The following is a 15,565-nucleotide window of genomic DNA, read 5'->3' on the forward strand; positions in this document are numbered from 1 at the left end:
AATGAATGAATAAAAGAATAAATGTTTAGGATACCTAGACCAAATTATTTTCAAGCATTTTAGGAGCATTTTCATGAAAGCTACTGACATTTCAATTACAAAGTTTGAAAAGATCTCTTCTCTAAAACAGATATTGGTCAGAAAACTTTCTGTAAAGGGCTAGAGACAGTAAATATTTTTGTCTTTCTGGGCCATACGGTCTCTGTCACAAATACAGTGCTGCTGTTGTATCCAGAAAGCAGCTATAGAAAATATGCAAATGAATGAGCATGGCTATTCTTTAATAAAACTTTATTTAGAAAAACTGGCAGTGAGCCATATTTGGCCTGTAGGCTATAGTTTGCTAGAAGCCTAGTTCTTAGGCAACTTAGTTATCACATTGCTATATGAGCTTTCAAGTAATATTGGCATTATTGTTTTTTATCCTGTCGATCTTTTCACTAAATCAAACTAGCTGTCCTCCCAATTGTGTGAATTTTATGCCTTGTTTGTTAATACAGGGGCAGCTCATGGATTGTCGTCTATTCTTCAGATGCTTCTTTCTTACCATGAGCATCTCAAGCCCTCAGATCGGGAGCTGGTATGGCAGAGCGTGGACTTTCTCATGGAACAGGAACAAAATTGCAACTGGCCACCTGAGCTTGGCGAGACCATCGAGAGAGAGAATGAGCTGGTGCACTGGTGCCATGGCGCTCCAGGTCTCACACACTCTGTTATCTAAAAACATTGCCTTTCATCTAGGTTAGCCACAGGGAGGTTCCTTTTCTGAGAAGTGAGGATATCTCATCTTATGTCAGTACTATGTGAGATAAAAGGGTCGAGATGAAATTTTTCAAAGCCAAATGTCCTGATCAGTAAACAACTTCTGAAAATGGTCGTCTACATTTTAAAATATATGATCTATATCTATTTGTTTATAAAGTTAAACTAACGTTGTCCAATAGAAGTATAAAATGAGCTACATATGTAATTTACATTTTTACATTTACATTACTCATTAAAAAAGTAAAATCAGGTAAATTAATTTTAATAGTATATATTATAGTTCCCAATATACCCCTAATATTGTCATTTCCATGTATATACAATTTAAAAATTGAGATACTTCACATTTTAAAAAATATTCAGTCCTTGAAATCCAGCATATACTTTATACCTATATCAAATGTCAATTTAGACTAGCCACATTTCAAGTGCTCAGTAGCTACATTGGATAGTGCAGATCTGGAGCCTGGCAATTCAAAATGTGGCCCCTGGAACCAGTAGCATGGACAACTGAGAACTTGATAGAAATCCAGAATCTCAGGCCCCACCCTAGACCCACTGAATCAAAATCTACATTTTAACAGTATCCTTAGGCAAATCGTGTGCACTTTAAAGGTTGGGATGCACTATTCTACAACTCTTCTTCAAATAAGAATTTCCATCAGTACCAAACAAAATGTCTAGAAACATAAATAGCCATCCCCAGTAAACTCTGTGGAATTGAGACTAGAAATTTAGCAAACCCTATCTTTTCCCACTTTTAAGAAATTCCATCACACTGCTAATTAAGCCTTCAGAGAATGGGTAATTTGAAAAAAAGTTAGATTCAAATAAATAAATCAATATTGGTTAGATGACCAGGGGACAGATTTAAAATACCAAAATAATACAAAATTCTTAGATTCTGAGTCAATTTAATTTTCAAGGCCATGCTTCAATCCCACAAGCACAGTTTTAAAATATATTTGATTTCTCTTTACTTTTTCACCTGAGTTTCATTACCTTTTCCTCCCATTAATTAACGGTCTTTAATCCAACTATAATTTCATTTTGGAGGGTACAGTTTGAGTTGATGAATAATAATCCCTGAAAGTATAGTGTTGAGTTGATGAATAATGTAAGTCGCAGTGTATTGGTCATATTTTTTCTGCCTGCTACATTTGCCTATCGAAGGAAGTTCAAAATGTGTGCTTCTACCAGTATCCATGCATTATGTGTTATGTCTAGGCTAACTTTTGCCAGTTATGATTTGAGCCCATTTCTTTTTAATTTGACCTTTTTGGGGAAAAAAACAAGTTATTTACCATGCTGGAAATGATATTCCTTCTTGTTATGCTCAATTCTTCCATTTCTCATTTATTTTAATTATTCTCAGTGATGGTCTCTGGATATCCTCCAAGTATTCCAGCAAGGATCCTTGAATTTTGGAGACATCCCAATTTAAACACAGAATATCTTAAAAGGATTCAATGTGCTAGTAAAAGTCCTGAAAAAAGTGGGAAGATAATCTACTAAAATGAATGACTGGGTCAGTTAATTGATGTGGGTGTCTTGCAGGGCAATTATTCCATCCTTTATGTACACTAAATACCATCTGTCTTTGTAAATCATTTATCATAACAGTGCAGCATAGGATTCATCACTTTGGAGACTATCTCCTCCTTTATCATTCATGTTCAATATCCAGAGAAGATTAAACATAAGTTTTAAAGAAAAATCATTCAGTCCACATATTCACTGGACTACCAAAACGAAACCAATTCAAAAATGAATAGAAAATGAAGTGGGGCCCATTATTTCTACCAACCCCTACCCCCACCTCAAGGGTATTGGTCTTTCTTTGAAGAGATGCTCTAAAAACAGCATCAAGATTGATTATAAGTCTAATAAGTGCAGTCCCAAGACCACCAAGATTTTGCAGAAGTTGGCAACAGTAAACTCTCCAAAAATGCTATGCAGGAAATGAACTATAAAATAATTTTCATCTATTTAAGGAAAACATTTTTGAGAGTAGATTTATGAACAGTGCAGATGGTTTGAGGCAGCAGACTAATTCTGTGATTAAAAGCCTGCCAGAAATAATCCACAACGTGGAGCTTCGTTAATGATACCTTATCTGCTCCTATAATTGTTTCCTATTGATGCTCCTTCAACCCACCTCCACAGGTGACAAGCCTAGTTATCATTTATGCAGTGTAGAAATAGTTCTTGACTCTAAGTTAATAACTCCAGCTTCTAGTTTCAGCTCCAACACTAACCAGTTTACTGATCTTAAGAAAGGGTCACTTTGTTTCTTTTGTGCCTTTGTCTCTTTATCTGTGAAATGAGCACTTTGAGACTGAGTAGCAGAACTCAATCTTTTGATCACCACAGACCCCCTTTTATACTTTGGTCCCTTGCCATTCCTGAGGGTTGTGCCCCAAGAGCTTTGTGAACAAGACGTTTTTAAATACCTTGTGTGGCATATAGCTTTTTTCTCAATAAGTCCTGTAAAGTATTACAGGAAGATTTATGTGACCCCTTCATAACCTTGACAATTCTGAAATACAGAACCAAAGTCATTTACAAAATCATTAAAACAAATGCTGTGGCTAAAATAAACTCAACTGCATTAGGTTACATCATTGCTGTGGTAACACTGACTGCATTTCCTTGACGCTGCGTGAAGTACAGGTGTGGGTATTTTTTAAAAAAACTCGTTTCGTAAAGGCTCTTGGGTAGGTGACTTTGAATAAAGAGCAACAAGGCTTTTGCAGTGCAGATATCATTGGTCACTAAGCTCTGTAGTGCACACTGTACAATACATGCCTCAGCGAAATTGCACAACCCAGAATGGACCTGAGTGGTGATTCTCCAGTGTGTTGAAGGTATACGTGCCAAGTCTGGCTGTCACAAGGTCCTATTAGATCCCATATTTTCAAAAGTTTAGTCTCTTAAAACATATTTATTAAGTAATAATTAATTCCTTTTCCCAGTTGCATTTGGCAAAGTCATACATCATTGCTGACTCAGGCTTCTTACCAATGCACAATAATTAGTGTTCCTGTGATGAAATGATGTGGTTCCTGATTCCTATCAAAAGCAAAGAAACCCACCATTGCCTTTTTTTTTTTTTTTTTAAATTAAGTAGCCTTATTGTGGCTTCCATTATGCTGGGTTAGGAACCAACAGGTTTACTAAATTTTAGTTTAGAAGTTTTGCAAAGTCACTTCCATGTAACATTCTGTGATCCAGGATGCAGGAAGAGGCTCTTTCACCCTGGCCAGAACCACAGGATCAATACCTTTTAAGCTGTCTGGGGCTCATGGCCTGGTATAGCAATTAAACCATCTCACTCTTCTTCCTTCTACATCTCTCATCCATACCCCAGTATCAGCCTGTGCTGGGTTGAGAAATGGGGCACTTTATGGTCAACAGACATGTATGAGGTTCATGGCATTTGCCAGACACCATGCCACACACTAGTGTGAAAAAAGTGAACAAGATACAGTTTCTGCTCTTGAGTAGTTTGCACTATATTAGGGGAGGCAGCCATGGAAATAGATAATTTTAGTTGAGTTTTGTGTAAGTGCGAAAGTTTGTATAGGATCAATGAAAGCTCAGAGGGGTTCCTCATGCTGCCTCCAGGTCCGGGGAAGGCTTCCTGGAGGTTGTGATGCCTAAGGTAAGTTAGCCAGATCAAGAAAGGTACAAAGCTTGTTCCAAGAAAAGCAAACCACGTTGGTAGTAAGAAGCATGAAAGCACTGTAGGTGGTTTAGTTCTACTGAAGTGAAAAGTTTCAAGAAGGGAATGGAGGAGAAGAGGTGAGAAAATAGAAAAGGAGCTCAGTCACAAAGGGCTTTCTGTGTCATGCTAAGGCATCTGGGTAACAGGAAGTCATTTAGTAGTTTAAGCAGGGGAATGTGATGGTCAGGTTATGGTCCTAGAAAGGTCACTCACTCTGCCACAGAATGAATTTAAGGCATGGCAGACCTGGGGACAGGAGGCTAAAGCAATCATCTAGGAAGGACACCTAGAGCCTGAGGGAGGCCAGCAAGAGCAGGGCCTTCCCACCCACCTTCCTTTGATTGGCTGTAATGCCCTCCTTCTTCACCAAGCTCTTTCCTCAGGGTCTAAAATTAGAGCTTGGTATCAAGAGGAACCTGTAAGGGAGCAGGGAACAGAATAGGCCAAAGAGGAGCATGTCTTACCTGGAGACTAGCTTCACCCTGAGTCTGAGGAGAAGCTAAGAAACACAGATTACATCAAGAAGCTGGGTCTCTCTTGAGGCAAGGAAGCCAATATTTTGTATCCCTGTGTCATCCCTGTGAGGGGTGGCTGCATAGCATAGCCTCTCATTTTTCTGAGGGCAAATCTCTCAAGAAGATGCAGCAGTGAGCTTTGTTGCCAACTTTCACAGGAACCGGGAAATGAGGCACTTGCTGGTAACGTAAAGCTGATCCATGCAGGTCATCAACAGCATGCAGTACACCTTGCTAATTCCTTATCAACCCCCAATAATCAGGTTAGATGGTGTCACCCCTCTAGTAGTCATTTCCTTCTACCAAGTGTGAGCTAGGGGCCCTCCTGTGTGCTTCCATGAGACTTCTACTTCCCCTCACGTAGTCTAATTAATACTTCCAGTTAAGCTGAAAAGCACCATGAAGATAGAGACTTTTTAAAAGCTTAGCACCTACTACTGTGCCTGACATATAGTAGATGCCCAATTAATGTAGAAACATTCACCAAGTTCTGCAAAATGTCTCTTTCATTGGCTTTCTATTTTTTTAAAGAAGCTTTTTTGTTTCTTTTTTTTAATTGAGGTGAAATTTACATAATATACAATTAACACTTTATTATATTTTGTTTTCTCAACTTTTATTTTGATTCAGAGGGTACATGTGCTGGTTTGTTACATGGGTAAATTGCATGTCACTAGGGTTTGGTGTACAAAAGATTTTGTCATGCAGGTAGTGAGCATAGTACCAAACAGGTAGTTTTTCAACCCTCACCCTCTTCCTACCCTCCCTCCTCAAGTAGGCCCTGGTGTCTATTGTTCCTATCTTTGTGTCCATGTGTTCTCATCATTTAACTCCCTCTTATAAGTGAGAACATGTGGTAGGTACTTGGTTTTTTGTTCCTGCATTCATTTCCTAAGGACAATGGCCTCCAACGCCATCCATGTTCCCAACATGATCTCTTTTTTTATGGCTGCGTAGTATTCCATGGTGTATATGTGCCACATTTTATTTATCCAGTCCACCATTGATGGGCACGTAGGTAGACTCCATGTGTTTGCTACTGTGAATAGTGCTGTGATGAACGTACAGGTCATTGGCTTCATTTTTGTCTTTCTGCTAACAACCAGCTCACAGCTACCCTGTTACCTTCTTTAGGTCTCTCCTGACACCACTAAAATTGGGACATTTTGTCCATAATAATCACATTGTCATACAAAAATAAAAGCCAACCAATCCACAACAAAAACACTTCCATCGGTTCCCTGATGACCACAGAGTACAGTCCAAGCTATCTAATTAGATTTGTAAAACCATCCATAATCAGAACCCAGTCTAGCCTTGTTCCCCACTGGTCTGTTGGTTAGAACATTGCCCCACTAGCCTTCTTGTGGCTTGTCCTTCCTGGCTCCATATCTTTGCCCTTGCTAATCTTGGTGCTATATAGAATGCCCTCCCTACTTCATCTTGGGCCTGGAATTTTGTATGTATCCTTCAAAGTTCTGAAAAAGTGTTCCTTCCATTTAAGGCCCCATCTAACTATCTCTGTAGGGAACTTCCACATTTCTTTTTTTCTTTTTTTTTTTTTTGTTGAGATGGAGTCTTGCTCTCTCCCCCAGGCTGGAGTGCAGTAGTGCGATCTCGGCTCACTGTAAGCTCCACCTCCTGGGTTCACGCCATTTTCCTGCCTCAGCCTCCTGAGTATCTGGGACTACAGGCACCCGCCACCATGCCCAGCTAATTTTTTGTAGTTTTTAGTAGAGACGGAGTTTCACCGTGTTAGCCAGGATGGTCTCAATCTCCTGCCCTTGTGATCCACCTGCCTCAGGTGGATCCCAAAGTGCTCCCAAAGTGCTGGGATTACAGGTGTGAGCCACCGCACCTGGCCTGGAACTTCCACCTTTCTGATACCACTGGTGTTATTGAGAGAACCATTTATTTTATGTTTCAGCAGCATCATGAACTATATATCCTATTATGTATCAGTCATATGCATATATTTTTATCTCCCTTTTTAGAGAGTGCCTTCCTGAAGGGTAGGAGTCATGTTTAGCATTTATTTAATATCACCCAGGGCTGGAACTGACTATATAATTTGGGAGGCCCATAGCACAATGAAAATGCAAGTTCTTTTTAGAAAAATTATTAAGAATTTCAAGGTGGTAATAGCAGAGCATTAAACTCAACATGGGACCCTTTTAAGGAGTATGGGCTGTAGGCCTGCACAGGCGGCATGCCCATGATGCCAGCCTTGCCTAGAGCTGTGCATACAGTACATAATCAATGACTACTGTCAAATGAGTGGACGCAATGAATGAATGAATGTATGATTAAATAAGTTCAATTCTTTTAATATCATCCTTTAGTTTGTGCAAGATACTTTGTTCCTAAAACTGAAGTAGGAGAATGCTGTAGGTAAACATTCTCAGTAGTTGACTAGAAAGCACTGACTGAGCAAAGAGCTTGTTACTGTGTAAGTATTAATCACAGGGTATATTAAAGGATAAACTTAAAAAGAGTATGAAATCATGATTCTCATACAAATATAAAAAGAATATGTATGAACCATTTTACTGAGCTCATTATTTAATGAGGGAACCAGAAAGGTGTTACAACTGTTTCAAAGGAAAATCCAGAGTAGATATATTTTTATAGGCCATTAGGAATGCTGAAATAAGTTTGCTTAATAAATGCAAAACTGGCTTCTTCCACAGAGGCAGAGGGAAGTCAACCTCTACCAGACAGAATGTGAGCTTCTAGGGACAAAAAATATTTACATTACTATCAGTTTTCTACAAGACAATTTCTATCTCTACAGAGTTGTAAAATAGCCTATAGGGTCAAAGCAATGAAAGGCAATGATAACTCTGATTGATGAGGTAGTCAAGATACCAGCTATATTTCAGTCTTTCACACTTTTTGTATAGGAGAAAGGTAGGCTATGCAGGAGAGAATGTGATCTTGTGATACCAACCTCCTCACTGAATATGAACACCCAGAACTTGGGGAAAATCATTTCTATTAATAGCTGTTGCTTCTCTTGTTTCTCTTGTAATTGATACTGCTTTTGTTGAAGAGCTTTGAAGGAACAGTTCTTTCCTTGGAACAATCAGGGTGGGAAGGACTCACTTCACAGCTAAAGTAGAAGTCTTGGCAATGTCCTTCTGGAGCATTTTCTTGGAAAGACTCCCAGTTTTGCTCTTAAGAAAATGTGTATAGTTGTAAGTACTTAAACATTACAAATTTTAAACTACAAATTCATTACAAATATTTAGCCATTTCAAATAACCAAATATACATAATGCTTACTAGAGTATGTGTCATTAAACATGAACCCATTCATAAATTAAATTTAAGATTTTCTCAATCTATGTACGTCAATAAAAATGTTGCTCTTTCTCCCGGGGCCAAGCCTGCAATACAATTAAAACAAATTAAAATCTCACCGGGAAAATAAGATTCTCTTATAGAACATTCTAGCACCTTCCTATTCAAAGTGTGGTCTTTAGAAGAATGCTTGTTAGAAATGCAGTGTCTCAGGCCCCACATCAGAACTACAATATTAGAATCTGTGTTTTACCAGTATTCAGGTGGATTCATGAGCTTTTTATAGTTCTAGAAGTTCTGCTCCAAAGTATTAAGTCCTGAAAGTCACCTCTAATGTCTTTGATGTTTTTACAGGAATTGCCTATCTGTTTGCCAAAGCTTATCTAGTTTCCAAGAAACCGCAGTACCTGGACACATGTATTCGGTGTGGGGAACTCACTTGGCAGAAAGGCCTGCTAAAGAAGGGGCCTGGGATTTGCCATGGAGTAGCCGGCAGTGCCTATGTCTTCCTGCTGCTGTACCGGCTCACAGGAAACTCTAAATATATCTACCGAGCTCAAAGGTCAGCTCTCTTTTTTTCAAAATTTTAATCTAATTGTTTTTCTGAATTAGTAATACAGTCACATGGTTTGAAAAGTGTAAAAATAAATACATCAACTGTGCCTTGTAGCCATGCAGTTGACTTACCCTAGAGACAGTTTTTTGGTTATCTTCCCAAAGATATTCTGTGTACATGGTGTATAAGTAAATGTCTTAATCCATTTGAGCTGCTATAAAGGAATACTTGAGAGTGGGTAGTTTATCAAGAAAAAAGTTTCCTTTGGCTCATGATTCTGCAGACCGTACAAGAAGCATCACTAGCATCTGCTTCTGGTGAAAGCTTCAGGAAGCTTCTACTCATGGCAGAAGGGGAAGGAAAACAGGTATCACATGGGGAGAGAAGAAGGGAGAGAGGAGGAAAGTGTCAGGCTCTTTTTAACAATCATCTCTGGGAACAAATAGAGTGAGAGCTCACTTATTACCAGAAGGATGGCATCAATCTGTTCATGAGCAATCTGCCTCTATGACCCAACCATCTCTTGCTAGGTCCCACCTCCAATACTGGGGATCAAATTTCAACATGAGATTTGAAGGGTCAAATATCTAAACTATAATATATATATGTGTGTGTGTGTGTGTGTGTGTGTGTGTGTGTGTGTGTGTGTATTACGGGGATATTTAGGTTATTTCCAATATTGTGTACTACAAATAATGCTATGATGACTAATCTTGTGCATATATCATTTGCACATGTATAGGTATATCTGAAAGATAAATTTCTAGAAATGAAACTGCTGGGCAATATATATATATATATATAATTTGTAATTTTGACAGACAATATAAAATTTTCCTCTATAGTTTATTCCCTGTAAACTTGATAAAGATGGAACATCTGCTATATACCAGACAACATTGCTTTAAATAGATATTACCTCTGACTGGTAAGCTGGGTAAACTGGGCCAGGAGGATCATAAATGAACTATAAATAATCTGATGAAAAGCACAAGTAGGGGCTTCCCTGAATGCAGAGTGGCATGAAAGTAGCATTCACTTTGAAGGGACTTAGAAGCTGTCCATAGCCATGAATGGTTACAAAAGATATTGTTTTCCTGTGTGGCACTTAGGTCTTCTAAGCCAGAGTGGTCTCTCATGCCCACCCATGTAGTCTGGTTCCCATGAATCTGAGCTGTCACTTGGCAGAGGTGGGCGGGGGTGCTAGAGTAGCCCCTGTACCATTGTGAAGATTCCCACTGAAAGTGTAAAACTGATGATTATCAAATTGATTGTGTGACATTTAACAAATCACTTATTAAAATGAGCTAAGTGACTGTTAAGTGACATTTAACAAGGTCACGCAACCTTTAACAAGTCACTTAGCTCATTTTAACAAGTGATTCTCAGTTTCTTCATTCATAAAATATGGAAAATAGTGCCTACCTCATAGGAATGTTTGGTAGTTTAAACAAGTTAATATATGAAAAATCGTTTAGAAATAATGCTTGGCGCATAGTAACTGCAGTGTAAATGTTCATTGTTATTAGTATAAATTTGAGTTTTGTAATTCCAGACTTTTCTTTATGCATAAATGTATGTTCACATAAATGTATATGTGTACATATATATTTTAATGAGCTCCTACTACTATATATGTATAATAGTTCTATATGTACTGTTTGTAGCTTATAATTTTATTTATTTATTTAAGAAAGGGTCTCACTCTATCACCTAGGCTGGAGTGCAATGGTATGATTTATGGCTCACTGTAGCCTGCAACTCATGGGCACGGCTCAGCTTTCTGAGTAGCTAGGGCCACAGGTTCATGACACCATATGTGGCTGATATGGTTTGGATATGTTTCCCTACCAAATCTCATGTCGAATTATAATCCCCAGTGTTGGAGGTAGGGCCAGATAGGAGGTGATTGGATCCTGGGGACAGAGTTCTCATGGATGGTTTGGCACCATCCCCTCTTGGTACTGTATAGTGATAGAGTTCTCAAGAGATCTGGTTGTTTAAAAATGTGTAGCACTTACCCCTCCCCTCTTGCTCCTGCTCTGGTCATGTAAGATGTGTCTGTTTCTCCTTCACTTCCTACCATGATTGGAAGCTTCTGCGGCCTCCCCAGAAGCAGAAGCTGCTGTGATTCCTGTACAGCCTACAGAACTATGAGCCAATTAAACCTCTTTTCTTTGTAAATTACCCAGTCTCAGGTATTTCTTTATAGCAGTGCAAGAATGGACTGAAACAACAACTACTAATTTTTTTATGTAGAGAGAATCTCACTATGTTGTCCAGGCTGGCCTTGAACACCTGGTCTTAAGCTATCCTCCTGCCTCAGCCTTCCAAAGTGCTGGGATTACAGGTGTGAGCCCACCACCGCCCCGCTATGTTTGCAGCTTATAATTTTAAATGAACAATTTTTAAGGGACGTTCTTTATTTCATTTTGTATGAATCTATCTCATTTTTTAAAAATGGCTATGTAGTTGTTCACTATGCGTGTACCATAATTAACCAATCCTTAAATAATGGACACTTGACATTTGTATAATCTTTAGTAATACAAACAAAATTTCCCCAAATATCCAATATATACATTTCTGTGCACTTACGAAAGCACTTGTCAGAGAAATTTTAGAATTGAAGTCATTAGGTCCATAGGTATTTCTTGGTCTATAAATAGCCTGTCTTTATCCTTTGCCCATTTTTTTCCCTGTTGTGATGCTTCTATTCAGGATTGTAACTCTTTGTCAATGCGTGCTGTAAATATTTTCCTGCTTTGCCATTTCTCTTTTAATTTTGTTCATAGCCTTGGTCATACCAAAGTTTTAAGTGTTTTTCTTGTCAAAGTTTTCAATCTTTTCTTTAAAATTTCTAGATTTTGTGTTATGCTTAAAAAGACCCTTTCCCACTTCAGGATTAGAAAACTATTAATTTACACAGGCTTATAATAATTTTATGATTTTGTTTTGACATAAAATTTTTTGATGCTGCTAGAAATTACTTTTTAAATGGTCTCGGATAGGTATCTTTTTGTTTATTAAAAAAATTCTAATAACATCTGTTGACCAGTTACCCTCATGATTTGAAATTCCTATTTTTATAAACAATTTATATAAATATATGAGTTCCATAGTTTCCCCATATTCTACCTATCATTCTCTCATTTATTCTTTTAATTGTATTTTAGAGTCAATTTGTCATATTTTAAAAAAATCTTACAGAAATTTGATTGGAATTTCATTGAATTTATAGATTACTTAATGAGAATCAACATCTTTAGAATATTGAATTTTTCCATCCAGAAACATGGTATACCTTTCCATTTATTTAAGTTTAAACAAATGTCATTGGTAAAGTTTTCATCTTGTGAAGAAGGTCTTGTATGTTTTTTGTTAATTTTATTCCTGGGTATTTTATGTTTCCAGGTTTATTGTGAGTGGACTCTTTTCCTTCATTATATTTTCATATCATTTATTACTGGTATTTATGAAAGCTTTTAAAACATACACATCACTGAAGTTTATCAATTCTAATATGTAATTTTTCATATAAATATAGACTGTATCTTATAAGTATTTTACTTTTCATAAATATCATAATAATATATCTAGCTGCCTTAATGAACTCCATTACTGTTTCTATTAGTTTATTGATTATATTGGGTTTTCTAAATAGATACACACATATCTGCAAATAACTATGATTCTGTTACTTCCTTTCTCATGTGCATGGTATTTTTTTCCCACTACATGGTTCTTCTCTATAACAATGCAACCCTATAACAATGTTCAATAATAAGAGTGATAGTAAACACCCTTGCTTTTATGTTGATTTTACTAGGAATGCTTCTATGTTTTACCATGGTCTTTTATATTCACTTCTTATAATGTTTATCATGTTAGATTATAACACTTCTCTGTCCAGTGTAATCCAATGGCTTCCTATATGATTCAGAGTAAAAGCCAGTCTTTCCTATGAATGAAAGGTCCTACATGATCTAGCCTCCCATTACCTCTCTAATCTCATTGCCTACTCTTCTTCCTCCTGGTTCTCTCTACCACTGTGGCTTCCTTGTAATCCCATTAGGATGCCAGGTACACTCCACCTCAAGGCCTTGGAAGTTTTGGTTCCCTCCACCTGTAATGTTCACTTTCTACATATATCTCCTAGCTCCCCCATTTCATTCAGACTTTCACTCAAAAGTCACATTCTCAGAAAGGCCTTCCCAAGTCAACTTATCTAATATTTAATGTTTAGAAAACATAAACTATTTTTCGTGATATTTACATGAATGCACTGAAGGGCAAATACTAACTTATGTAAGTCTTCGATTTGAAGCTCCATTGTTTAGGAAATCTGTTAATATAATTGATTCATGGTTTCTTAATCTCCTTAGGTGGAAGCCAGACCTGTTGTTTCACAAATATAGAAAAAGAAAGTAATTTTGGATATTATCTAGGGTAGTGGGATTTCACCTTTGGGCTAAATTTCATCAGAAATGAATGAAATTCATTTATTACCTATAAAGCGTATTAAAAGGGATCAGAACAACCCCTCTATTTTCTTTTTTGTAATTTTTAATATTTTATTTTTTTAAAATTTGTGTAAATGTATGGGATTCAAGTGTAATTTTGTTATTTGGATAGATTGTATAGTGGTGAAGTCAGGACTTCAGGGTATCCGCCACTCAAATAATGAACTTTGTACCCATTAAGTATTTTCTGGCAGGCCAGTCCTAGCTTACAGAGTCTTGGATATAAGATTTAGGGTCCAGGTCTCTTTAGACAACTTACAGTTCTCACTAACATGTAGAAGACTGGAAATGTGGAGGTAATATCTGAGTATTCTTTGGGCATTGTGTGAACAAAAGTTCTCTGAAACGTAATGTGTAGGAAAGAGACTATTCCAGTGAACAGTTTGCAAACAGAGGATACACAGCCTGTGGTGTAAAATGAAGCAGCCTTTCAGGGCTGGGTTTTATAGCAAAGTTGCCTGCCCAGGATCAGGTCCTTTTATGCAAATAAAGGATTGAAAATCAGTTCTGATTGGTCAGTGCAGCTGAGCCCTGATTGGCCATGGCAGGTGACTCTGATTGTTTGGCTTAGGTGTGTTCTGATTAGTTACTTTCCAAGCTCAAAACCAGAAGTCTCTGTCACCTGTTTCTTCCAAATGGCGGGTGGAGGGCTGGCATATCTTGGCACTCACAACAGGAACTGGTTTGGAGAAAGAAAGGTCCTGTGATGCTTTTACAGTGTGTTTCTCAGAACACAGAGTACATGATCACTCCCTCACCTAGCCATAGCTGCCTGGTCCTATTTTAACTTGGAGCACCTCAGTTTGCCAAGGGGAGCCCATTTTGTCTGTTGGCTAGGGGCATACTTTAACAATTGCATGTTAAAAAATATGTACCTCCCTAAAATGAATATTACTTGGTTGTCACCTATTATTTTTTAACATACAGTTGGATTTTATGGCTGCAGAAAAATATTTGACAACTTCTTAATTTTCTTTTATGCTTTTTCAATCACTCAGGTTTTCTACCTCTTCTTTTTGGTAGTGCATATATTTCTATAAAACCATCTAGTTCTTAAGAATTTTCAAATATTTGACATAGAGTTCTGATCGTATAGTTCCATAATATTTTTAATTTCCTATCTCTGTGACTATGTGGCCTTGGTGATTTCTAATGCTTTTCCTTCCTGGTCAGCTGCACCAGTGTTTTTTCTATCTTGTTAATCCTCTCAAGGAACTGGCTTCTGGTTTTGCTTATTAATTTTTTTTTGTTTTTCCCTTTTGTTTTCCACTTTTACTTCCTTTCATTTTGTTATGTTCTAGAGTTTATACATGCTTAATTAGAAAGCATTCCATCATTTTATTAATAATAATGGTAACTCACAGATCTATGAATTTTCTTCTACATTCAGTTTTGGTCATAATCAATGGGTTTTGATATGAAATGTTTTCATATTTTATTATGTCTTCTATTCTTTTTAGTTCTGTAATTAGCATGCTGACTTCCATTTTGACTGAGAAAATTTTAGAAAAAAATTTGTTTAATTTTGCACCACTGGATTGATTTTTGAAACATTTTTCACAAATAATACGGCACAATACAGGTCAGAATACAATGAAACTGCTACTCTCAGACATTGCTGGTACTATTTTAAGTTGCTATGTATCATTTAGAAATTATTTTGAAAAGCATAGAAAATATTTAGCATATTTTAAGTGAAAAAATACAGGATACCAAATCATATATACTTTAATAACATGTAATAATGCAACAAATAAATGAGTGCATGGGGGAAAGGTCAGAAGAAGAGCTAGCAACATTGTGGGTTTCTTTTATACTATGATTTTGCAAATCGTCTTTTACATTTGTGTTTTATAAATCTCCTTTTATTACATGTTTATGTAAAAAGTAATATTTTCGATTTATTGAATGCTTGCTATGTTCTCAGAGCCTGATATATGATATCCTTTATCTTTACATATAACACTATCCAGTTCTGCAACTTCACCATTTTAAAGTCAATTTGAGAAATTTGCCAAAGCCCTTGCTCTTTCTACTATACCAGGGGTTCTTAATCTAGGATTTGTGAGTTTGCTTGACAAAGAGATTGTATCTCAAACTTAAATGTAATATTTCCTAACTTTCTGAATGTAGGTAATAAGTCACAGAAGTATTAGTAGCTGTGACTTTGCAAACA

At 37.0% G+C, this 15,565-nt stretch overlaps 1 protein-coding gene across 1 annotated transcript in view; it reads left to right on the forward strand.

The window, feature by feature from the left end:
• Window positions 1-15,565, forward strand: part of LANCL3 (LanC like 3) — a 103,704-nt gene that overhangs the window by 84,575 nt on the left and 3,564 nt on the right. Inside the window, exons 3-4 of the mRNA XM_030934749.1 lie at window positions 501-698; window positions 8,665-8,872. Of these exons, the coding sequence (XP_030790609.1) occupies window positions 501-698; window positions 8,665-8,872 (406 nt within the window). The remainder of the gene's footprint in view (window positions 1-500; window positions 699-8,664; window positions 8,873-15,565) is intronic.

The sequence above is a fragment of the Rhinopithecus roxellana genome, chromosome 7 (assembly GCF_007565055.1).
Source record: "Rhinopithecus roxellana isolate Shanxi Qingling chromosome 7, ASM756505v1, whole genome shotgun sequence".
Lineage (NCBI taxonomy): Eukaryota > Metazoa > Chordata > Mammalia > Primates > Cercopithecidae > Rhinopithecus > Rhinopithecus roxellana.